Source organism: Schistocerca cancellata, chromosome 8 (genome assembly GCF_023864275.1).
Source record: "Schistocerca cancellata isolate TAMUIC-IGC-003103 chromosome 8, iqSchCanc2.1, whole genome shotgun sequence".
Classification (NCBI taxonomy): Eukaryota; Metazoa; Arthropoda; class Insecta; order Orthoptera; family Acrididae; genus Schistocerca; species Schistocerca cancellata.
In genome coordinates this window covers 419,943,271-419,969,736 of record NC_064633.1, presented here as the reverse complement: position 1 = coordinate 419,969,736, position 26,466 = coordinate 419,943,271, and the positions used below count along the sequence as shown (strand labels likewise).

General features: G+C 40.6%; 1 protein-coding gene across 1 annotated transcript in view; it reads left to right on the top strand.

The window, feature by feature from the left end:
• LOC126095606 (uncharacterized) overlaps positions 1-26,466 on the top strand; it is a 100,504-nt gene that overhangs the window by 60,757 nt on the left and 13,281 nt on the right. The window contains exon 3 of the mRNA XM_049910375.1: positions 7,849-8,142. Within this exon, the coding sequence (XP_049766332.1) occupies positions 7,849-8,142 (294 nt within the window). The remainder of the gene's footprint in view (positions 1-7,848; positions 8,143-26,466) is intronic.

Genomic DNA, 26,466 nt, shown 5'->3' with positions numbered 1-26,466 from the left:
GAAACATGTTTTGGTGTAGGTTGAATGCTGGAGGCGCTGAAGATCTGGCCTAAATATTTGATGTGGTGGACGAAGAAGGAACACTTTCCCAGATCACAACGAAGTTTGGCTGCCACAAATTAGGGGAAAGGGGCTCAAGGTTCCAGGCAAGATCATCTGTGTCCTTTCCAGCAATCAGAATGTCATCAAGGTGGTTGATGGTCCTTGAAACATCATGTAAGGGTTGCTACAGATATCGCTGGAAAATTACAGGGGCATTCGTGATGCCAAATGGAAGCTGTATATATTGGAACAGCTGAAAGGGTGTCCTGATCACTGCTATCCAGTGGCCGCTCCAGATATACATCCCAAAGGTCGATTTTTGCAAACACCCAGCCACCTGTGAGACGGGGAACAATGTCCTCCAGTTTGGGTATGGGATATGCAGCGATCATTGACTGGGCATTCGCAGTGGCCCTGAAATTGCCACAGATAAGAAGATCGCCTTTAGGTTTCTCTACTATAATGGGGAGGCCCATTGGCTATATTTGATTGGGACAACGATACCGTCATCCTGGAGACACTGTAGTTCAGGTACAATCTTGTCCTGGAGGGTAATCTCGATGCTACGGGCCTTGAAGAAGTTTGAAGCAGCAGTCAGTGACAGAGGAATATGGGCATGGAACTCAGAAACTACCTTCGATGACTTCTGGAACACCACCCCGCATTTAGCCAACAGTTCCTCAGTATAGGGGCACCAGCCCATTGCATGAACAGCTTCAGATATATCATGTATTTCGAGACCCAAGGTGTTAAACAAGTTGAGTCCTAATAGACTGGATGCCCAGGGGCGTTCACCAACAGGATCGAGCTGGTATCAACATTGCACCATGACGAAATTGGGTTTGGAAGTAATCCTTCACTGGAATGAGATCATTGCTGAAGCTGCACACCTTGGTTTCAGAAGGGTGGAGTGGGAGAGACCTAACAGCTTTGTAAGTGGCTCAATCATTGCTGCTGATCCAGTATCAATCTGTAGGGTGACAGATTGATGTTCCATCTATATTTGTATAGACATCAGCTTTGTGGACAGGGGAAGGACAGCCTGCACAAGCACCACACTGGGAAAAATGGGTGCAGAGTCCAGTCTAGAGGCATGGAAGTGGTCGAACGACAAACTTCGGCCATGCGCCCAGATTTACCGTAGGCAGAGCACTTTGTTTTGCAGGACCGACACTGATGCTGGAGATGGTGAACAAAACAATGCTTGCACTATGGTAAGGTTCTGAAAGAATAGCTCCTAGGAGGCTCTTGATTGGCTATAGCAGGAGCGTGCTGGTGTGAGCATCAGAAGAGGGTCAGGCGGGGAAAACCAGAGCCGGATCCTGAATGGAAGTAGCTGCTTGGACAGACTGTTGAAAGGCTCTGATAATTGGGAACTATGTCTCGAGGCAGGAGTGCTTTAATTTCAAGAGATCTTGCTGAAGGTCTTCATTGGGTGCATGAATTAAAATCATATCCTTAACTAGGGCTGAAGCATAGGAGAACTTTCATTAATCGTTAGAGCAATGAAACCAGCACTGCCGGGAGAGAACCTGGAGTAGGGCAATCCATTCCCTGTATAGCTCAGAATGTAGTTTTTGATAACTAAAAGACTTGTATCGAGTCACGGCAATGTGCATTTGCGCATCAAAAGTCAGCCAAACCCTTGTTCAGGAAGACATACGGTACAGCGTGAGGTTCTGCCTGTGGATACAACTGCTGTAAGAGCTAGTAGATGATGGGATCCGCATTGGCCAAAAGGAAAACTCATTATTTTTCATCCCCACAAACATTGTACACCACAAAATGCTGTTCTAACTGAGCCATGTAAGACGCCCAGTGTTCGATATTCCTATCAAAAGGTTGGAACGGCGATGGAGCTTCATTAGTATGCTGCATCCCTTGAAACAAAAGCAACACTGGACTCGTAATGTCCATGAGGGGTGGCGCAGATGTTGCTTGTTCCTGCTCTACACGGAACTTAAGTCCAAAATTGTCCTCTTCGCCACTGTTGTGTTCTTAAATTGAGTCTTAACGACTAGCCCTGGTAAAAGTTCACATTGGTTCTGCATTCCTTTCAGTAGGGTACAACAAGAACAAAAATTACACAGAAACTACCTTCTGCTCCTCCTGCAGGATGATACACTAACAGTCTGGATTCGGGCTAGTGCTCATGTGTCGGGCAGAAATAAAAGTCTACACAAATATCTAAGCGAAGCTTCACTTTCATCTGATGATTGGTACCGATTCAGAGAAACTTCTCGGATGACGAGAGGATGTGTTTCTGCTAATAATGCTTAACCATTCACGGTATTCGGAGTTCCAACTTTCACTACGTCATGCGACATCAGTAATAAGAATGCGAAATGATCACGGATACAATCCTGCACATCTCTGCAGAATAAAAGATTTAAGTACTCCCTATTGCGAAAATCTTCATTCAGAACATGCAGATCTAATGCTGTTTTAGGTTGGTTTGTTTTGGGGGGAGGAGACCAAACTGCGAGGTCATCGGTCTCATCGGATTAGGGAAGGATGGGGAAGGAAGTCGGCCGTGCCCTTTCAAAGAAACCATTCCGGCATTTGCCTGAAGCGATTTAGGGAAATCACGGAAAACCTAAAGCAGAATGGCCGGAGGCGGGATTGAACCGTCGTCCTCCGGAATGCCAGTCCATTGTGCTAACCACTGCGCCACGCCGCTCGGTTGCAGATTTAACACACATACTGCTCACCTATATCCAATACACTAGTTAGCAGGAAAAATTCTATAAAGCAATTGTCAAGCTAGAAATTCCCACACTCCAAGTGTCCGAGCTTTCAAAAATGTTCAAATGTGTGTGAAATCTTATGGGACTTAACTACTAAGGTCATCATTCCCTAAGCTTACACACTACTTACCCTAATTTATCCTAAGGACAAACACACACACCCATGCCCGAGGGAGGACTCGAACCTCCGCCGGGACCAGCCGCACAGTCCATGACTGCAGCGCCTCAGACCGCACGGCTAATCCCGCGCGGCTGTCCGAGCTTTAACCGACGGTCAAATCTCTAGTCCGCATTGCAAAATATTTTCGCGAAATGGACACTCATCAGCAGAATTCCAAGACGGGAAGACACCGAGCCACAGCAACCACATTATCTGATTGACTCCACAGCTGCACGCTAGCCAAATGATTCCAGAATAAGAAACCGTCTGCAGTGATTCTCATAACTGTTTATTTCTGCACAGTTTTAATATGCAGCACTGCTACGATCGAAATACGATAGTCAGCTATTAACATCTGGAGCACAAGATTGTTGCGTTACCTGATAAAGAAAAATATTAATATAAAGCAGAGGAAATAAGTTTGACCGGCCGCGGTGGCCGAGCGGTTCTAGGCGCTTCAGTCCGGAAACATGCGGCTGCTACGGTTCGAATCCTGCCTCGGGCATGGATGTGTGTGATGTCCTTAGGTTAGTTGGGTTTAAGTGGTTCTAAGTTTAGGGGACTGATGACCTGAGCTGTTAAGTCCCATAGTGCTTAGAGCCATTTGAAATAAACGGCTGTGTTATTTGGACTGACATCTACTTTGCAATCAAGAAAGACAAGAAATGCATCGAAATCTCAACGTAAACATATCAATTGAATATGTATTACTCGGCAAAGCGAACGAAAGACCTAGTCATGGAGAAATACCGTCGTGTTTATGCCCTAGAAACAGGAGACATAGCAGCAGCGTACACTCCAGTATTATTACAAGTGGAGCACGGCAGCACTTTACACGTCTGCACGACAGCGACCTTCATAGCACAATTAAACATAGATAACTCTATTTTTGACAATGTTTTTGGCATATTTCGAGAGAGTGTACTGTGTTTGAAACCATTTTTCGTCAGAATAGCCCACCGGCCCCATTTCTCCTGATGCTTAATTTTTACATATGTCTTTAATGTTGTATGCCGTCTTTGGAACTAAATTGTCTTTCTCGCACACGACAGCTCCTTTGTTCTGGCAATATATCCCATGCACAGGATAATTTTTCGCGGCATTTCTTTGCTAGCCTTCAATCAAGTTATGAACATAAAAATGGTGAAGTTTCGCAATGTTGGTATTTCTTTATATTGTTCATAATAACGCAGAAACTGTTGCGCAACAACACATTTATGTATACCGCAATGGGATATTTATTGTGTGCCCTTTGATTCTAGACAGTTAAATCTCACTTCTCTGAGCATACTGTCCCTCCTGCCATAATTCATGCACCACAGACGTACTCAAGTTTTACACATTGCTGGTGCGTTCTGTCATGCTTCCCGTGAGCTCTGTCTCTCCTACTTCTTCTCATATTTAATCAAGTTAATGATGTTGACATGAAGCCGACTTGTAAGCCCAAGAACGCACTTTACGAAATTACTTGCTATATTTGCATTGCGAAACAACAATGCGTTTCATACTGAACTCCAACAGCGCTCTACATAGTCACTTGACGAGATTATTCCTTGCTACGGCCAGATCAACGCTTTGTCGAGCAATGACTTGTAAACATATTACGAGGGTGCGCTTAAAAGTAATGACTCAGAATTTTTATGCGAAAACTCTTGAAACTTATTGAATAAAACAAACGTTTGTAACGTTCTACATCTTTATTGTTCATCACTACTTATTGTCCGCCGTCTGCTACTAGAGGGCTCCGAATTGTAGCATGTAACATTGGCGATCTGTATTGTAACTATGTCGATGCGTGAAAAACAGAATGCTGTAATCGAACTTCGAATTCGTAGAGTTCGTCCACACATGGAGCACTCTCTCCTTCATAATTACAATGCCAGACCACGCGCGAGCGCTGCGACTCCTGCAACAATCTGACGCCTTGGATTCGCTGTCCATACAGTCCCGACTTGGCCTCACCCGATTTTCATGTTTCCAGAGCTCAAAGAACATGTTCGAGGACTTGTGTTTGAAAGTGATGAAGTATTGAAGGCACAGATGAGGTTATGGCTCTGTCAACAAAGTCATATATTCTACAATGACAGTATCAACAAGCTGGTCTCACGTTGGGACAAATGTGTTCGTCACCAAGGTGACCATCTTGGGGAATAAATGTGTAGATACAAAGAATAAAGATGGAGAACGTTAATACATTTGTTTTATTTGCAAAGCTTTAAGAGTTTTCACTTAAAAATTCGGAGGCATTACTTTTCAGCTTGACCCCGTAAATAACAATGTACTTGGCTAAATAGCTGGGCACGTAGAGGTCAAATAAATGCAGGCAATTCAAAATGAAAACAGCAATTACAAATGGTTGTAACTATTTAATGTGGAAGAAAGATCAGTATTTTTACGTACTTTATAAGTGATCTATGTCTCTCCTCTTGATCCCACGGACAACTTATAAGAGCTAATCCATTTTACGCCATACATCCTGAAGCACATGTGGAAGCACAGACGCGAGCACTTTAGAAATGATGATTTTTCATTCTGAAATTATTTTCGGCAAAGGAGGTGCATACAGAAGGTCTTTCACATAACCTCATAAAAAGATCTCATAATTAAATTTTCCTTGAAACATGAAGTCTCATCTTTATCTACGAGAATGATGGAAGCTGAATAAATGAAATAAAATTCGTACTACGGCCGCGACTTGAGTACAGTCTCCTTGCTTAGGAGGCAGGAATGCTGACCATTATAGCACCGCAGCAGGTGCAGGAATGTCAGCCATAGTGCTGTAGTGGTTTAATAGTGACGGCACGGTAGCTGCCGGCAAGGTAGCTCAGCGTGTTCGGTCACAGGATTAGCTGCCCTCTGCAATAAAAAACTGAGTTAATGGAGCAACGATGTAGTAGAACAAGCGTCATGGGACGACCGCCCCGAACGAATAGAACGAACGAAAAAAAAGTAGCTCAGCGTGTTCGGTCAGAGCTCCCCTCTGTAATAAGAAAAAACAAAGTGAATGGATCGACGATGACCTTGAACAAGCGTCATGAGACGTCCGCTCCGAACAAGTACAACGACCATTAACGAACAAAATGAGATTAACATAAAAAAATGCTCAGCATTCCTGTCTAGTAAGCAAAGAGACCCGCGTTCAAGTCCCGGCCGTAGCACAAATTTTATTTCATTTATTCTGTTTCCATGATTATCCACAAAAATAAATTTGTAAGAATCAGATCCGGAGACGTAATTACCCGAGTCCAGGAAGCAGTGCATTAGTCCTCTCAGCTAACCTGACGAATTTGACTGGTCGTTAGTGTACATATTAAAAGAAGAAAGGAGGCCAGAACGCATCCCTGGACTAGTCCATTTCTTTGTTTTCTATACTGCTGCAGTTCCTTCTATGTGCAGTTCAAGTTTTATCGACCTATGTTAGTTGGCTGTGACACATCGTGCGAAAGTTTCTTTCATTCTAAAGTTGTTGCACATCAATGTCGTTATAGCTGTTTGTAATCGCTACATTCATTTTTAATTGTCCTGTATATTAATAATACACTACTGGATATTAAAATTGTTACACCAAGAAGTAATGCAGATGATAAACGCGTGATCATTGGACAAATATATTATACTAGAACTGACAGGTGATTACATTTCCACGCAATTTGGATGCATAGTTCCTGAGAAATCATTACCCAGAACAACCACCTCTGGCCGTAATAACGGCCTTGATACGCCTGGGCATTGAGTCAAACAGAGCTTGGATGGCGTGTATAAGTACAGCTGCCCATGCAGCTTCAACACAATACCACAGTTCATCAAGAGTAGTGCCTGGCGTATTGTGACGAGCCAGTTGCTCGGCCACCATTGACCAGACGTTTTCAGTTGATGAGAGATCTGGAGAAAGTGCAGCAGTCGAACATTTTCTGTGTCCAGAAAGGCCCATACAGGACCTGCAAATGGCGGTCGTGCATTATCCTGCTGAAATCTAGGGTTTCGCAGGGATCGAATGAAGGGTAGAGCCACGGGTTGTAACACATCTGAAATGTAACGTCCACTGTTCAAAGTGCCGTCAATGAGAACATTAGGTGACCGAGACGTGTAACCAATGGCACCCCACGCCATCACGCGGGGTGATACGCCAGTATTGCAATGACGAATACACGCTTCCAATGAGCGTTCACCACGATGTCGCCAAACACGGATGCGACCATCATAATGCTGTAAACAGAACCTGGATTCATCCGAAAAAATGACGTTTTGCCATTCGTGCACCCAGGTTCGTCATGAGTACACCTTCGCAGGCGCTCCTGTCTGTGATGCAGGGTCAAGGGCAACCACAGCCACGGTCTCCGAGCTGATAGTCCATGCTGCTGCAAACGTCGTCGAACTGTTCGTGAAGATGGTTGTTGTCTTGCAAACGTCCCCATCTGTTGACTCAGGGATCGAGACGTGGCTGCACCTTCCGTTACTGCCATGCGGATAAGTTGACTATCATGACTGCTAATAATACGAGGCCGTTGGGATCCAGCACGGCGTTCCGTATTACCCTCCTGAACCCACCAATTCCATATTCTGCTAACAGTCATTGGATCTCGACCAACGCGAGAAGCAATGTCGCAATACGATAAACCGCAATCGCGATAGGCTACAATCCGACCTTTACCAAAGTCGGAAACGCGATGGTACGCATTTCTCATGTCGGCACATTGTCGGTGTCGCCACGGGCGCCAATCTTTTGTGGATGCTCTAAAAAGCTAATCATTTGCATATCACAGCATCTTTTTCCTGTCGGTTAAATTTCGCGTCTGTAGCACGTCATCTTCGTGGTGTAGCAGTTTTAATGGCCAGTAGTCCGCTCCGCCTGCCGGCGTGGCCGCGTCCATCCGCCCCCTGAGCCGGCCCGCGTTGCAGGTGATCCAGCCGACGCCGGACGCGTCGCCGTGCGGCAGCGAGCGCACGCTGTACGCGGCGGTGCTGCCGCAGGCGCAGCTGCTGCCCGGCGCCGCCAGCGCGCGGCCGTCGCTGAGCAGGCCCGCCTCCCCCGCCGCCTCCGCGTCGCTGTCGCCGCCGGCGCCGCCCCCCAGGCTCGCGCCGCTCGCCTCCATCAGCTCCTGCGCAGCTTCGCTGCGCACCGACGACTGCGCCTCCGTCGGCTCCGACTCTGTCTTCCTCGACGACGATGACGTGCTGGACACCGAGGACGAGGTAAAGAGCCGTGTTCTGTTGGTGGAACTACGAATGCGTTTGACATACAAGGATTGAACGACAATACGAAAACACGAGGTGAAATGCAGGCTTCGACATACAAAGTGTGTGAGAAAAGTAATGAGATTGATTTTTTTATCTGCAAAAGTTTTTTTTTTTTTTTTTCGCTTCAACGTAGCTATACGAGGTCCGTTCAAAAAATTCGTTATTTCGCGCCAATGGTGTGTCGGAGCGAAATGCTGTTGGCATCCCTGCACACGCCTGTGTTCAACCCTTTACAATCTGACGGGACTTCAACGTCCCACTTTATGAAAATGAGTGTAAAACATTCTTTGTCATTTGAATTGCCCGGAAATGTAGCGCGCCACTTATTCTTGCTATGGTAAATTTTTAATGCATCGCAGTTCTTTCACGGATGTGTTATCTGTGACGCCAAAGCAATTTGAATTTCAGAGCGTGCAGTCCTCGCAATATTTGGTTGTACACAGTTGCAGGATGATCGTTCAGTTTTTATTCCGTGCATTTCCAGTGACATTCGGACCTCCATATTTCTTTTTCCTAATACTCGGTAAGTCAATTTATGCTAATAATTGGCTAGAAGTGAAATATATTATAAATCCTTAGATTAAATCTATAAAGACAATTTCGTACTTGTAAGTCTCGTCAGGCCTATAGATATGTGTTCTTGCATGACAGGCTATGGCGAGAAAGTTGTAAGGTGAAGAGATCCTGGAGTTACTCCTGGAGTATTTGTCATCTCACATCGATACACCTGATAAGTAGAGTAGAGATTCTGACACAGAACGAGTTTTAGAAAAATTCGAACTCAACAATGTACAAGTGCAAAGAACAAAAAACTATGCCACACCCTCTACCAGTCAACAAGAGAATATTTCCACTTGTTCTGAAGAAGCTGAAGAAATACACCCTTCAACACTGGTAGTGTGTGAGAAAAGTACTGAGACTGATTTTTTTATCTACAAAAGTTTTATTTTCTTTTTCCTTCTGAATTTGAAAATGAGCTGACAGATGACGAACAAGAAATCAACAATGTACATGTGCACCAAGAGGAACTAACAGAAAACACGCTGCTAGGCGCAAAGACAATACAGACTCTCCCTCTACTGAAAATGAATGAAATGCTGAAATCATGAATGGCAATCTAAAAGTTTCTCGCAAATTTAGGAGACAAAACCGTGCAACACTTGTGAATTCATACATTAGATATTCATGACAAAAGGTAAAACACTTCTGAAGGAAAGAGGAAGGCCAAAGCAAGAAACGTCCCCCAGTTCTTTACTGAATAAAAGAAGGAAGAAAGGCTTTTCAGCTTCAAATGAAATTCAGACCCAAAATCTCGAAGCTCATTGGCCAAATTTTGTTGCAAATCATGGTCAATGTGAAAACTGTGGTATTCATAAAATAGAATCAAAGCCTCATTCTAAATGTTCTCATTTAAAGTATTTTTGTGTGTCAATGAAAGAAAAAACTGTCTTTATGGGTACCACTTTTCATGAAGTACAGTTTGTTGCTGTATGTACCGCTGTGACCTGAAGGGACACTCAAGTCACTTTTTGATAAAAATTAATAAAATTTGCATAATATTATTTGATCTGGTTTTTCTTTATACTAAACCTATTTCCTAACAACTAGAATACCACAGAAAAATTTCGAAACGTCAAAGTCAAAAAATAAAAAATTCAGACCACAAAGGGTTTATGTGTAACTGCTGGAAGTTTTGTTGTTGTATATGTGTTAGTTATTGTTCAGTGCTATATTGAGTACAACGTCGTGTCACACACCTTGCGAATTTCAAGATGGCAGAGTTAGAGGAACAACACGTCTGCTTTAGATTTTGCGTGAAACTCGAGAAAATTTTTAGACACACTAAATGCTGCAGAAAGCCTACAGGATGAGTGCTTAAGCGGTACTCAGTGTTACGAATGGTTCACAAGTTTTAAACTGGCCGGATGGAAGTTAAAGATGACTCTTCGACGTCTACCGACTACGCTCACGTGAGGAACGTCAACGAAATTGTGTGTGCCAATCGGAGACTATCTGCCCTAGAGATTGCAGAAGAATGTAAAATTTCAGTTGAATCACGTCATGAAATCCTGACACAGCATATGGGAATGCATCATGCTGCCGCCAAGTTCGTCCCGCGTCTCATGAGTCAAGACCAGAAATACCTTAGCCTCGCATTCTGTGAAGAGCTTTCGGATTGCGCAAATGAGAGGGAGATATTCCTTAAGAGAATCATAACTGGTGATGGGAAAGAGAATCATAACTGGTGATGGGACATACGTCTATAGTTATGATGTTGAGATCAAAGATCAATCTTCACGATAGGTCGATAAAGATTCTACAAGACCAAAAGAAGCTCGTCAGCTCAGATCAAATGACAAAGCCATTCTGATAGTTTTCTTTGACTTTGAAGGATTAGTTAATCATGAATTCGTGCCACGGGGACAAACGATTAATCGATGGTACTACTGGGATGTGTTGCGACTCCTGCGGGAAAATGTGAGGTTCAAATGGCTCTGAGCACTATGGGACTTAACTTCTGAGGTCATCAGTCCCCTAGAACTTAGAACTACTTAAACCTAACTAACCTAAGGACATCACACATATCCATGCCCGAGGCAGGATTCGAACCTGCGACTGTAGCGGTCACGCAGTTCCAGACTGCAGCGCCTACAACCGCTCGGCCACCCTGGCCGGCCGAAAATGTGAGGAAATGGCCTGAAATGTGAAGAGACAGTTTATGGATCTTGCATCATGGTAACGCACACAAGGACATTCATCCTTGGTCCGTGATTATTGCACAAAAAACGAAATCACTGTGCTGCCTCATCCACCATACTCTTCAAACATGGCCCCTGCAGACTTTTTTTTACTCCAAAGTTGAAAACCTCGTTGAAAGGACTAAGATTTGCAACGATAGACGAGATAAAAGGCGCTTCGCGTGATCCAGCAACAGATATACCAAGACTACATCTGGAAGTGTAAACAGCGTTGGAGGGGGGGGGGGGGGGGCGATGTATCAGTTGCGGAAATCTGTATATCGAAGGAGCCTATGCACAATAAGCAAAAGGTAAACGTAGAAAAATTTTATGAACAAAGTTCTGGAATTTTTTGAACAGACCTCGTACACTGGCGGCGTCGTTGTCCCCTGACTTGCTAGTATCGCTGAAAGGCTACAACTGGTAGGGTCTTTACCATGTCGATCACATTCTTTTCAATGTTCTCCAGGGTCCCAAAATGACGTCATTTTAAGACACTTTTCAGTTTCGGGAAAAGAAAAAAGTCAGAAGGACGCAGATCTGATGAATAGGGGGGCTGTGGAATAACAAGAACGCCTTTCGAGGCCAAAAATTCCGTGATGGAAGTGTTAGAGTGACATGAGGCGTTGCCATACTGCAGCATCCACATGTCTGCAAAGGGCAAAACTTTGGTCAAAATTTGATGTACAGTGAAAGTGTTTAACAGGTTACCCATCATCCTTATTGTTAAACGATTCTCTGATTCTAATCTCATACCAGCACACACACATTTGACGTTTTCGTTGGTTTTTGAAGTTTAAGGTCTCCCTGAGCGAGGTTCGTCTTCGACATGTTCTCGGCCTTCCAAAAATGATTTGTGCCAGTGAAAAACTTGTGCTCTTAATAAGGAATATTCCCCAAAGGCCTGTTTCAACTTTTCAAAGGTCACACTCGAGGATTCTCAAGTTTAATACAAAACTTGATTGCATAACATTGCTCTAAATTCCGCTGTTCCATTTTCATAGCACACAACAAAGACACTACTTAATTTCCGGCGCTCTCAAAAATCACGTAATAGCTGTACACAGCTGAAACTCGGACAGAGCATGTAGAAAAGACGGACGAACACGCCAGTGTACACAGCGTTGCCATATTGTTTGCAGTGTTGTCAGTCTCATTATTTTTCTCACACACCTCGTAAATGCAGAAGCTAGCCAAGCCTGCAGGTTGCGCTGTTGTATTTGACCATGAACGGTATCTGGGCAATGTCCTCCATCCTTTGCGATTAACAGGTGTGGTCAGAACAGTATTCTACACAGTTGTCACTGCACTGTGTTGGAGATACGTGAATTCGCATGTGGGCAAATTGTTGGTGCCCTTATGACGGGTGCTTCCAAACCCACAAAACCAAGGTAGCAGAAGTGTTCATTGTTTCAAGAAGCATTGTATCTAAGATTTATAGCACATACAGGGAAAGCGGAAAAACATCGTCTGTTTAGTCACAATGCAGATGAAACTGTGTGTTCAGTGATCACGACAGAAGCTCATCGAAGAGGACTGTGATGAAAAATAAGAGGACAGCAGCTCCAAAAGTCACTGTAGAACTGAATGTCACACTCCTGAACGCTGTCAGCACGAAAATAACGCGAACGTAGCACCATAAGCTGCTAATTGCAGGGCGAGCTGGAATTAGAAAAACTGCTCATCAGTGACAAAAATGCCAGTAACAGAAAAAACTTGGTTCTGAAGCCATAAAACCTGGACTATGGAGCAATGACATTTGGTCAGATGAGTCTTGCACACTGTTGCCAACTTCTGGCTGAATTTTCGTCCGAAGATTGAAACATGGTGGGGGGTCAGTGACGATTTCAATAGGCATAGTGGTGTGTGTTTGGAGTTTAAGGACGCTCAACACCAAAGTTATCAGCACCCCAAAGGCAGCTGTAGTGGCATATTCCATGGTTACGCTGCAAAGTAGCATTACTGCCAAGGTTTATGTGACCATTTTGGCAGATCAGGTCCATCCCATGGTACAATGTTAGTTCCCCAGTGGTGATGCTGGGGTCCAAGACTGCAGGGCTCCTGCACATCGTCCAGAACTGAATTGTTGCTTCCTCCACGTCTGCCACAGTCACTAGGTCTCTACATTATTGAGCCTTTGGAGAGAAGGGTGTATGATCGCTACCAACCTCCATCCTCGTTACCTGAACTTGCCACTCTTTTCAGGAAGAATGGTACACTTCCTTCTTAGGTTGGTGTACAGATTCCACCTTGCAACTCTCACGATTTATCTCAGGGACCAGCTATGCTGTGCACTATTCTTCCTTAGCATCAAACTTCTTTCTTCCATGCAGATTTCTATAAGTGAAGTGGCTATGAAACAAAACACAGCTTCTCTACTTAAATAAAGTGTGGATCGATTCCAATTAACTCTGTATATTGTCACAAACTTTCATAAACAGTTACAAATTGCATGGGAAGTTACTGGTCCCAAGCCATCTCATTAACATGTCTGTGAATAGTATAAGACATCATATTCATCTTCCTTGGTGCAGGAGGTCTTCTATGGTACCATAGCTCCTTCATTCCTCCTTGCTCTATGGAGATTACATATGCTCTCGAGCATGTTAACCCTGCACCTGTTGAGTAATACTTTCCCGCAATATGTGGTCTGCTGTTTACAAACTAATTGCAGTGGCACACGTCTTTACTCTAAGCTCTATATTTGACGATGTGATACATGCCTTTCCATGAATGGCATGGATCACTGCATATCCCTCCCCTGAAAGAAAATATGTCATAATCATACATTTAACAATCTATCAATATAAACATACATATCCTCTAATTAGAATTTTCATTAGCTCTGTTGTTTTATATTTAATAGCCCCTCTAATTTTGGCTAGCAAAGTGGCATAGAGTGAACCATAATTACATTGCTTTCTCTCAGAGCGCTTTCAGCTCTTTAAACATTAATTCCATTAATTTGTATTCTTGTCTTTGGATGAAGCAATTGTTATACACTATTTTAGGATCAAACTTTAGATTATGCAGAGACTCAAATACTAGTGGTAAACTACAGAGTTAGCTAATTTTTACTTTCTCAATTTATTATACAGTTTAGAGGAGATCTTCCCTTAAGCAGAGTCCTTATTCTTTTTCTTCACAAATATTATTCTTAAGCATTTCTCTCTTCTTTAAGGCTATCTTTCTGGGGATTCAGTACCCTTTTCCTCTTATTTTGTAGGCCCAGTCAGTGTGATGTACCTCTCATTTCCTCTAAAGATATTGGGGTCCTTCCTTCCACAGGTCCACTTGAACCTGGCATAAGATCCCTTGTTTGGGGTTTACTTACCCACAAATTGGTTGGGATCCTCCCTTCCTTCAGTACTTCATTACTTCTTCCCTTCCACTTCACCTCATCTTAAGGCCACACCCTCCATGAAACTCCAGCTATCTCCTGCTTTTCCACTACATGTTCTCCTGTCTATTTTCCTCCCCCCAGTACTCCTTTTCCTTCTTATGGGCTTGTTATTTTTATATCAAGCTTATTAGTAGGACACTCTGTCCAACTCCTCCAACCCTTGAAACAGCGTCTAGTCTAGCAAAAAAATAGCCTTAAATCATTTTTGTTTTTGCATAGTCTGTACATGTGTATATGCATGTGGGTGTGTGTTTGTGTATGCATGTGTGTGCATGTGTGTGTGTGTGTGTGTGTGTGTGTGTGTGTGTGTGTGTGTGTGTGTGTGTGTGTGTGAGAGAGAGAGAGAGAGAGAGAGAGAGAGAGAGAGAGAAACGAGTAGTACACACAAATCCCATACCTCCCCTGTAAAAGTTAAACACAAACTCACCCACAACACATCAAATTACTCCAAAAGTTAACAAAAATCGCCACTTACATTCTTGATAATCATGACATGACACATCTTGTACCATGTTCTTCAAATCTATAGCCAACTGACTTTTTTTCATCACGTAGTTCATTGTTTGTACTTCTTTACCATTTCCACATTGTATAACCTATCTCTTTCTCCATTGTTGGCTTTATCAAAAATAATGCTTTGAGGTGTGGCACCCTGTCAACTCTGTATGGATCAACATACTTAGGAAAAAAATTACTTATCTCTTTCTTTAGGTTTGAACTCGTGTGATGGTCATTAATTGGTACTAGATCTCCAATATTAAATTCTGGTATTTGTGCCTGTATATTATACCATTTCACTCACGAATCCTCACTGTCTATTATGTTTTTCTGCACTTGTTGATGTATGTCAGCTATCACTCTCATTTCAGCCTGAGGCCAACTAAACAATTTTAATAAAGGTTCTCCTGTAAATGGCATATCCATTATTTCCATAGATGACAATTGTAATCTTACCCCCCCTACACATCACTATTAAAATTCTCTTAGTCTCTTCACTGTTTTCAAAAGCTTTGAGAAACATAAGATATACCAAAGGAAAACTTTTTACTTATCTTCATTATCTCATTGTTGTTGGCTCCAAGTCTTTCATCTGGGGTACATTCTTGAGGCTGTAATTTTAATAACATTGTGGGTTCTTGTTGACCTGAGTAACTGATGAAGATTTGCCTATTGCTATGAATATTTTGTAGTTTATCCCATTCTTCTAAATCACAATCTACGTCTACATTTATACTCCGCAAACCACCCAATGGTGTGTGGCGGAGGGCACTTTTTGTGCCACTGTCATTACCTCCCTTTCCTGTTCCACTCGCGTATGGTTCGCGGGAAGAACGACTACCGGAAAACCTCCGTGTGTGCTCGAATCTCTCTAATTTCACATTCGTTATCCTCTCGGGAAGCAATATATTCGATACCTCATCCAGAAATGCACCCTCTCAAAACCTGGACAGCAAGCTACACTGCGATGCAGAGCACCTCTCTTGCAGAGTCTGCCACTTGAGCTTGCTAAACATCTCCGTAACGCTATCACGCTTACCAAATAACCCTGTGATGAAATGTGCCACACTTCTTTGGATCTTCTCTATCTCCTCTGTCAACCCGACCTGGTACAGATCCCACACTGATGAGCAATACTCAAGTATAGGCCAAACGAGTGTTTTGTAAGCCACCTCCTTTGTTGATGGACTACATTTTCTAAGGACTCTCCCAATGAACCTCAACCTGGCACCCACCTTACCAACAATTAATTTTATATGATCATTCCACTTCAAATCCTTCTGTACGCATACTCCCAGATATTTTACAGAAGTAACTGCTACCAGTGTTTGTTCCGCTATCATATAATCATACAATAAAAAATCCTTCTTTCTATGTATTCGCAATACATTACATTTGTCTATGTTAAGGGTCAGTTGCCACTCCCTGCACCAAGTGCCTATCCGCTGCAGATCTTCCTGCATTTCGCTGCAATTTTCTAATGCTGCAACTTCTCTGTATACTACAGCATCATCTGCGAAAAGTCGCATGGAACTTCCGACACTATCTACTAGGTCATTTATATATATTGTGAAAAGCAATGGTCCCATATGACTCCCCTGTGGTACAGCAGAGGTTACTTTAACGTCTGTAAACGTCTCTCCATTGAGAACAACATGCTGTGTTCTGTTTGCTAAAAACTCTTCAATCCAGCCACAGAGCTGGTTGATATTCCATAGGCTCTTACTTTGTTTATCAGGTTACAGTGCAGAACTGTATCGAGCGCCTTCTGGAAGTCAAGGAAAATGGCATCTACCTGGGAGCCTGTATCTAATATTTTCTGGGTCTCATGAGCAAATAAAGCGAGTTGGGTCTCACACGATCGCTGTTTCCGGAATCCCTGTTGATTCCTACAGAGTAGATTCTGGGTTTCCAGAAATGACATGATACGCGAGCAAAAAACATGTTCTAAAATTCTACAACAGATCGATGTCAGAGATATAGGCCTATAGTTTTGCGCATCTGCTCGACGACCCTTCTTGAAAACTGGGACTACCTGTGCTCTTTTCCAATCATTTGGAACCTTCCATTCCTCTAGAGATTTGCGGTACACAGCTGTTAGAAGGGGGGCAAGTTCTTTCGTGTACTCTGTGTAGAATCGAATTGGTATCCCGTCAGGTCCAGTGGACTTTCCTCTGTTGAGTGATTTCAGTTGCTTTTCTATTCCTTGGACACTTATTTCGATGTCAGCCATTTTTTCGTTTGTGCAAGGATTTAGAGAAAGAACTGCAGTGCGGTCTTCCTCTGTGAAACAGCTTTGGAAAAATGACTTCACAATCTCCATTTCAGTACACTAATTCACATTGTTGTTGACAAACTTAGAAAAACGTCTACTTCCATCAAAGACATGCCCACTACTCCTTACATTCTGCCATACTAACTATATTCCAAAGAGTTTACAAAGCAAAAGAGCTTACAAACTTTCTTAACAAAAGAAGGATCTTCAAGTTATATATATGTGTCCAGAAATCAATTTAATAATTAACATTAGATTGCGCAATTAATAATATGAATTTTAGATTACCTATAAAGTTTGTTATTTCAAATATTTTTAAAAGAAGAGTAATTTTAACATTAGTACATATCGATTGTAAAAATTAATTTCTTTTTATACATTTTAGCCTGAAACATTACACATCGTATACAAAATCATATGAAGTCTATGCAGTTAGACAGCTGATACAATGTTCACCATTACAAGAATTGATAGTATACATGGTATCAGTTATTTGTATAAAAAATGGTAATGTTAGAGGAGGGTGACCCATTATGCAGTCCTGTTGTTAAATGTGGATATTCATTAATTATCCCTCAGAATTCGGGAATCAATTGCAGCCAACCTGAATGCCTCATCGAACAGTAAGTCCTACACAACCTAGCAATTTCTTTCAATGTGCATTCACTATGGCTATTTTGCAGGTGGTATTTCAAAATAGCAATGTGTCTAACATTTTCCCAAGCTTTAAAGTTTTACCCACAAACTGTGGGTCATTGTCTGTCAACAATGTACATGGCTTTCCTATATCTGAGAAATATTTTTGTAGACATCTAATTGCTGTCCCTGTGTTGACATGCTTAATAGGATAGAGCTTAACATACTTAGATCAACACTCAACTAGTACAAATATTTAAGTCAACCCCCTCTACTCGTTGGTAATTCACACACCCTATTAAGAACAATGTTGCGTCTATTGTAATGTGCAGGGCACCATCATGAATAAAAGCGTCATTTATGTTCGTCTCATTGCGTATTTTGTTCAGTTATTTTCAATTGCTTTGTCAACAATCGAAATTTTGAACTTTCTTTTGGATTCTCTGTAATTCTTGTCGATGTATGAATCAAGTACACCGGTGTGCAAAACTTAAGAACGAAAGTAACATTTACATGACATGTCACTGCCAAATAACATAGTTCAATGAAACTTGGACCATACATATAAAGAATTGCTAGAATACATTACAGTACAGTATAGAAAATAAGAAATCAATCGTCTCTCCTTGGCTTAAGGTTTTCCACTTACCCCAAAAATATGGATCATCAGTTATATCCTTTATTCTTAAGGCTAGGTTTCTTACTTCATTATTAGTATAAGTTATTGATAAATAATGAATGTTGAAGGCAACACCAGGACCTCCCATTCTCACTAAATCATTCATGCCCAATGGTAAGCGTGATGATGCATCAGGAACTACATTTTATGAGCCATTTATATACTTAATGTCAGTTTGATATTCTATCGTAATTAGTACCCAACATATTGACCTCCTATGTAGTAGTCAACTTTCCATAAGGAAAGCTAGTGCTTGATGATCAGTCTACACTATTAATTTAGATTCCCAAATTAGAATTAGAATTTTTTGTACACTCCACACTATAGCAAGTGATTCTTTCTCTGTTGCTGCATAGTTCAACTCATGTTTGGTTAAAGCTCGGCTCTCAAAAGCTAGTGTATTACATTCTCCCATGCTAATATCCCACTCTCCCTGAAACAACTTACATGTTATTCCATACTCTGAGGCTTCAGTACTTGAAATAAAAGGTTTGTCCATCTGAGGGTGTTTTAAAATGGGTGCCTCTGTTAGACCTACTTTAATCTCATTAAAGGCCTAACACTCTTCGTTACCCCAAATCCATTTTGTTTTTTTCTCCAGTAAGTTTGATAGGTTTATAGGTTGACATTGAATATATTTGCTATAGAATCCAGCTAACCTCAGAAATGCTTTCAGTTGTTTTGTACTTTTAGGTTCTTGACATTATTTTATGGCTCTTATCTTATCTGAACTTGCTTTTATTCCAAGAAACTTAAGTTCCTCTCTCCCAAAATCGACTTTGACAGTCTTGTAGTATTCCTTTAACATGAAACCTTTCTAATATTTGAACCAGTAAATCACAGTGTCCTTCCCATGTCTTGAGTACTAGGAGTCTGTCATGTACATGGATTATTGGTTCTTTCAATAAATCCTTTCCCAGTGCATCATCCAAGTCTTATAAATACTGACACTGATATATTTAATCCAAAGGGTAACACTCTAACTTGATTGACTTACCCTTATACAAAAAAGCAGTAAATTTCTTTGAAGTATCATCAAGTTTGACTTGCCAGTGCCTAATATAAGATCCATTGAGCTAAAATACTTTGCTTGCTCAAACTTCATCAATATTTCATTTATACTGACCAGTTGACCTTTTTTCAGTTTCTATAAGCTTATAAAGAGCATGGGGGTTCAACACTAGACGTACTGCCCCCATTGCTTTATGCACTACTAATAACGGGTTATTGCACACACTAGAACGCCTTTCTATCTTTCCTCCTCCTATCATTTTATTAATCACCTATTGTATAGCTGGCGGTACACTTAATGGTACCGGATAGGGTTTATAGAAAAAAGGCGATTCATCTTTGATCTTAAAACTACATATATAGTTACCAAGTATTCCAGGTTTATCTGACACAACTTTACTACACTTCATCAATATGTGGTATAGCTCATTTTTCTATAACTCAGTTAACAGATCAGATTCATAAGCTTTTGTCTTAATTAATTCTTGCAGTATACTTTGTGTATCCAAAGCATTCTCTCAATCTATCGTGGTGCTTGTTGCTACAAGGTAGATGTTACATGCCTGGGTATAACCAATAATCTTGCCACTAAATGGTACTACAAATACTTGGTCTTGCTATATGTATGTTAATATCTACGCTGAAAAATCCGGTATTACTTTAAATCTTACCAGTCAGTCAATACCTAGTAACAACTGCAAATTTACATTAGACATTAGTAAGCATGTCTGCATAAATATAAAATTGTTTAATGCCATCAGTAACCACATTTTATGATTAATTTTCTTGCTTTGCTTCCAGTTAATCCTACAATGTGTACCCCTGTAAGAGGCCATATTGGATACACTCTCTTATATTTTAGTACACCAAACAAAGACTCAGACACAATAGAAATTTCACTCCCTGAATCTATGTACACACTCACTTCCTGACTGTCAATCATCCCAAAACTATTGTTTTAGTAAACTCAATATCTGTTTCTTTGTCTTCTTCAGCGAGTAACCAATTTTGAAGTCATGTTACCTTTTTTTCATATGGGCCTACACTTAGTTGGAGATGTGCTGAATCATGACCCCTTGACCAGGACATTGATTGTCTACAACTATTGCTGTATGGTATGGTTTGTCAAAAAAGGCTGCACTATCCTAGCACCTTCTTTTAGGCCACTATTTGTAAGTGATTGTATTTCAATACTTTGTACTCCCAGTCTTTGTTGTTTAGATTTACTGTTCTGACTTTTATTTACCTGAGAATAATTAACCTCCTGTTTTTTCTGGTATTTATAGTTAAATTTACCTCATTCCTAGCATGTATCCTCATGATTGGAATTAGGTGCTCATTATTCATCGCATCTAGATTTTCAACAAATGACAGCAATTCATTCATGGTAGACCAACTTCTATATAAAATTTCCTTTCTACATGGTACAGTAAATGCCTTACCAGTACCTTAGTTGGATTACCTTAATAGTTAGATCTTGTTAGATGCCATTCTATATACTTTTTGAGACTACCCCATGAACCGTTAAAATCTTTTGGGTCAAATAATTCTAGTGTCAAATTATCTCATATTGTTTCAGACAGTTGAATTTCTCCTGAAAATCATCCCACTCAGCAGCGTCCCCTAGCAAATAACTCAATGTGAAATCTATCTTCCTAGAGTCTTCCCACTTTTGTGATAATGACCTGTGAATCACTCACTGGAAGTACATTGGGCTTACTTCCCCATCTGGTTTAAACTTTGGAAAATGCTTGTAAAAGTTCATTCCACTTCCCAACTGTTATTCCTCTAATAGTGTTGCATCAAAAGATTTACCTTTAAGTTGACTTTCTGTTAATACCCTTCCACTTTTTGCCAATTTGTCCCATAGTCCTTTTAGCTCATTGGTGTTGTTAGTGGCTTCCTCACGATTTCCTAAAGTTTGTGAAGTCTCCTGACATTTCTGATCTAACAATGCTTGTATTTTTTTCAACAAACCTGAGTGTATCTCATGCAAATATACAGAATCTCTGTCTTTGCTTCCCTGTTCTAAAATTTCTATGCGCATTTGGGCAACTGACACCTGATCTTTTACCAATTTACATTCTGTTTCTGCAAAGTAATGTAAACTATCTACATCCATATGCAAATCTTTAATATTTTCATGTATCTCTTCCCAAAATAAGTCATATTCTTTCAAGACTTTGGTGTGTATTTCTTCTCTTAACACATTCAGTCTTTGATCTAGATTATGTCCTAAATGTGCTGTAATGCTTCATGAGTGTCTTTAATCTGGGTTTCTAATTCTTGTCAAAGTCTGTTTTGCTTTTCTGTTACTTGCTGATGAGTGTCTTTAATGTGATTTCCTAAGTATCTTAGAAAATTTTTCATTAGGTTCCTTTATTACTTGTGAAAATTCATCATTTGACTGTCTCTGTATGTCTTCCAGTTTTTGTAATAACAGAGTTTGTAATAACATTTCACATTGACATCTGTAAACATTTTCCTTTTTTGCACTGGCATAAACAGACTCACAAATCACAGCACTACACCCACAAAACCAATTTTGATGTGAAATACTCGTGTAGCTCACCGTAGTCGTACTGCATGCTGGTGATGGTCTGGTCATTGATGATTGCATTATGATGACACAATGGCTTAGACTGCGTGTTGGCATCATGGTGGTGTAGACTGCTTGCTGGTAGTATGGTGATGTAGACTTCACTCTGACAATGGATCAGTTGTCAACAGCTGTGTGCTGGCCAGATGTCATTCACTGCATGCTGGCTCTTGGTGAGTCATCTACGGCCACGTGTTTGTCAGTTTAGAAACATGTTCTTCACCCAAACATATTGACTTGTTGTTTATGATACATATTGCCTTGCCAACATGTCTTCTCTTTGCTGATTTATTACAGAATTTCTTCCTTTCAATCCATTTTTTATCTGCCACTTTCTACTCATGACCATACTGACACCATGTGGAGTGTTTTTAATGACTGATGACTGCTATATTCAGCATGTGTGGTGATGTTTTGACTGATTGAGCAACATCTGTTCAAGACCTATTACTCCATGCAGCTATACTTAACATCACTGCCTTAACACTTCCCTATTAGATTGGTGTACAGATTCAACTTTGCAACTCTTGCTATGGTGTGCCCTATTCTTCCTTATGGAATAAGACTGCTACTCATAAAAGAAATATTAATTTATTAATTAGCTTCCTTGCTCTTTGACTTTTTGTCTTTGACACAGGTAAGACAGGTACTGGATTTAAACTCACTTTTGATTATTTTTCCTAGATGCATACATTCTAATTTTTTTTTCCTATCTAAGATTAAAAAATCTGTGAAAAAAATTTGACTATTGATGAATATGTTTTCTTTTTGGCTGCTGTTAAGGATAGAATGGGTTAGATATAGGACGAGTTGGCAGTTGGAGGTTTCTGCTTCTCCAGTTCTCAGAGAAAGCCAGGCAAGGTTGGAGAAAACTGTTACAACTCGTGAGGAAGACTCCGTCTCTCTCCTGGCCACAAAAGTACTCACAGTCACCATAACATTTTCTAGAAAACACTTTCAAAATGAGAAAGTTGAACAAACAGTATCAGTATCAGTATGGTATCTTCTGACTAACAAACTGGTCGCTTAGGGAACGTCCTGAACACACAAGCTGACAGTGAAATATTGCATGTCATTCAGACTGTGATAAGAGCAGATTCACCCAGTATTGTTAATTCGCAAAGAAATCACTATGTACTGTATTGCAAAACACACTAACAGTTTTTATGGAGGTCCAGGGATCCAACATCGAATAAAAGTTCATAAATGATATATACCTTTTTCACAAATTAAATTTTTTAATTCTTGATAATTGTGATTACAAGTTGACTTCATATTACTTCTATATACAAACTTATCTGACCTCAAAAGGCATAATATCCAATCGGAATTTCTTATCTCCAACAACTACAAGAAAACATAGATGCTCCTCTTTTTTTCAGCAAAGAGCATTGTCAGAGCAAAGAGCGTTGTCATAGCAAATTCCGGTAGCAGAAGCCTGCCAAGCTGATCTGTGGAAAACAAAGTCCCCTATGGACAGCAAAAGAGAAGTTATCATCAGGCTGCCATCTCCAGTACAGGACTTGGAAGACCCTTAATAGATTGAAAACAGGAGTGACAAAATTCAAAATTTATTTAAATAAAGAGGGTATCAGAAAGGATAAACTTTGTGAATTTGGAGTAAAGGAGGATCCTAAACATTTGTTGGTTAGCAGTAACCTGAGCGAACTCTTTGACAAGAAAGGCTCAGCTGCAGCCAATGACCATGCTGTTCTGATGGCTGCACACTGCACTCACAAAGCATGAAATTTGCTTAATAATTAATAGTGGATTATAGTTAATTTACAAAATACTCTCCTCCATCACTCCAGTTCAGAAATGAACATGGGGAAATTGCCCATACCAACACCAAAAACTGTGAAATTCTTGCAAAATACTTTTCTAAATTACTGAATTGTGAAAAGCCTGCAGAAAAATTTGAGTTCCGTCACACACAACGAAACCCAGACTCAAAGCCACCAAGTTTACAGGAGATTAAAGAGATAATTCAGTCACTGCAAAATAACAAAGCATCAGGAGAAGACCAAATCATTGCAGAATTATGGAGAAATGCAGGAGAAAATCTTATTGCAAAACTCAAAGAAACTATACATGAAATCTGGAAAACTGAAAAAATCCCCACAGATTGGAAGACAGCAATCATACATCCTCTGTACAAAAAAAGAAGTAAAACAGACTCCAACAACTACCGTGGAATCTCTTTATTGTCAATAACATACAAAATTCTGTCTAAAGCTCTACTAAACCGAGCAGAACCTCAGCTGGATTCAAAACTAGGCGAATACCAAGGTGGATTCAGAAAAGGTCGATCATGTGTAGAACAAATCATTAACTTGAAAAACTCGATGAAATATTTGCATTGTACTTCAAACGAAAGTTATGTCATCACATTTGTCGACTTTAAAAAAGCATATGACAGTATAGACCGAGAACCCCTTTTTGAAGTATTAGCAGAATTTGGACTAGATCAAAAGACAACAAACATCATAAAAGAAACACACACAGAGACCCAATCCAAAGTAAAATTTATGGGAGAATTGAACACAGAATTTGAAATAGACACAGGAGTACGACAAGGGGGTGTACTGTCCCCAGTGTTCTTCTATTGTGCTCTTGAAAAAGTTGTTGGAGAATGGAGAAAAGCAGGTGCACCAGCACAAAGACTGGGACCAAATCGTAAGGGCATAGAATTAGCATTTGCTGACGATATGGTACTGATCGTACAAGACATTACCAATGCACAGAAACAGCTAGAATTATTACAAGAGCAGGCAGCAAAATAGGATTACAAATTTCATTTGGAAAAACAAAATTCATTACTGTCATCAAAGATGCACCTTCTGATCTCAAAATTGATAATAACTACATCTCTTGAGTAAAAGAATTTAAATATTTAAGTGAATGGATTGCAGAAAATTGTAATGAAAAGAAATCTGTCAGATCAAGAGTCCAGAAAATCAGAAAATGGAGACGGCGTTTCAGTTAACAAAAAACATTTACAACAAAAAGAGTCTTTTGTGGAACTGCAAAGTATGACACTACATAACAGTAATTAAACCCGAAGCTTTCTGCACATCTGAGACACTAAACCTTCAACACTAAAAGGGGAATCAGAAGTAAAATAATGAGGAAAATCCTAGGATCAAGAACTAAAGGTGGTGTGCATTATCCAAAACCCAATGCATAAATATATAAAAATATCTCCAAAATAACAGACACAATGCACATGAGAAGAATCCAATTCATGTTGCATTTAGAAAGAATGGACTCAAACAGGTTAATGCACAAAATCCATACATTTTTAAAGAATAAAACTACAAGACCGAACTGGTACAAACAGATGGAAAAAGACCTGAGAGAATTAGGGTCTCCAAATCTACATGACAGAAATGAAGTCAGAAAAATCACAAACATACAGGGTTTTGAGAAAGAAGAGAGAAAAACTAACTGACATACATGGTCTATGCAATGAAAGCTAGCCCATTTCTTGCTTATGAAGGAATACTGGGCGAAAAGGAAGGCCAACAAATGTTGATTACGCGTGGTCCTAAGCGATCCATCTGCGAAGAAGAAGAAGAATGATTGTAGTTCTAGCATTATATTGTGCTTTATTATTTATCTGGACTCAGATAAATAAAAATCTAGAAAAAAGCTTTACTGTGAAATAAAACAAAGTACAAACCAAACTGGACCCATTCTGTTCAAACAAGTGCATCTTTGCACATCTGTTAAATTAGGATCAACTACTATGTTTCATCTAATACTATGCTACTTCCTCCCAAGAACTGTAACATGCTTGGGTCCTTGTTGGCATGCCATCCACATTGTGGTTGAAACATTTCTGCTCAAGCTTATCCCACTCTTCAATAGTAGCCCTCCTGCAGCCTCCTGCAGTCATCCAGTATGTGACAAGTGTTCCTGCATAGACACATAGATATTAAAGATGCCCAATTCCATTCACAGTACCAGCTCACAGTAAGATTGACCCATCTCCCTGCTAAACTCACTGGACTGCCTACTTGAGGATATACATTGGTACATGGCAGCCTCCTTCTATTAATGACCATCAGTGTTGGACAACTCTTGTACTTGTTGGTGAAAAGAACCCAATGTCAATGATTCAGTTCCACTGCAGGTGTTCCTCTGTCCAAGCTATTCATGCATTATGGTGCTGGAGAGTTGTACTATGTTCACAATGGAACCATAGATCCCAAATTAGCCCTCAAAGTTGCGTCCAATAAGGCTTTGTTTTCCCTGGGAGTACTCATGAGAGTGAATTTGAAGGCAGTGGCTGGTGGTGCTGACAATGGGAAATCACTAGGGGTTTGATCTTCAGTGTTTTGTGTCCAGGTAGTGATTGAATATTCAAAAAAACTTTCTTATTGACAATCCTTCTTACCATAATATGACAATGCATGCATGGGATTAACCTGAAATGAC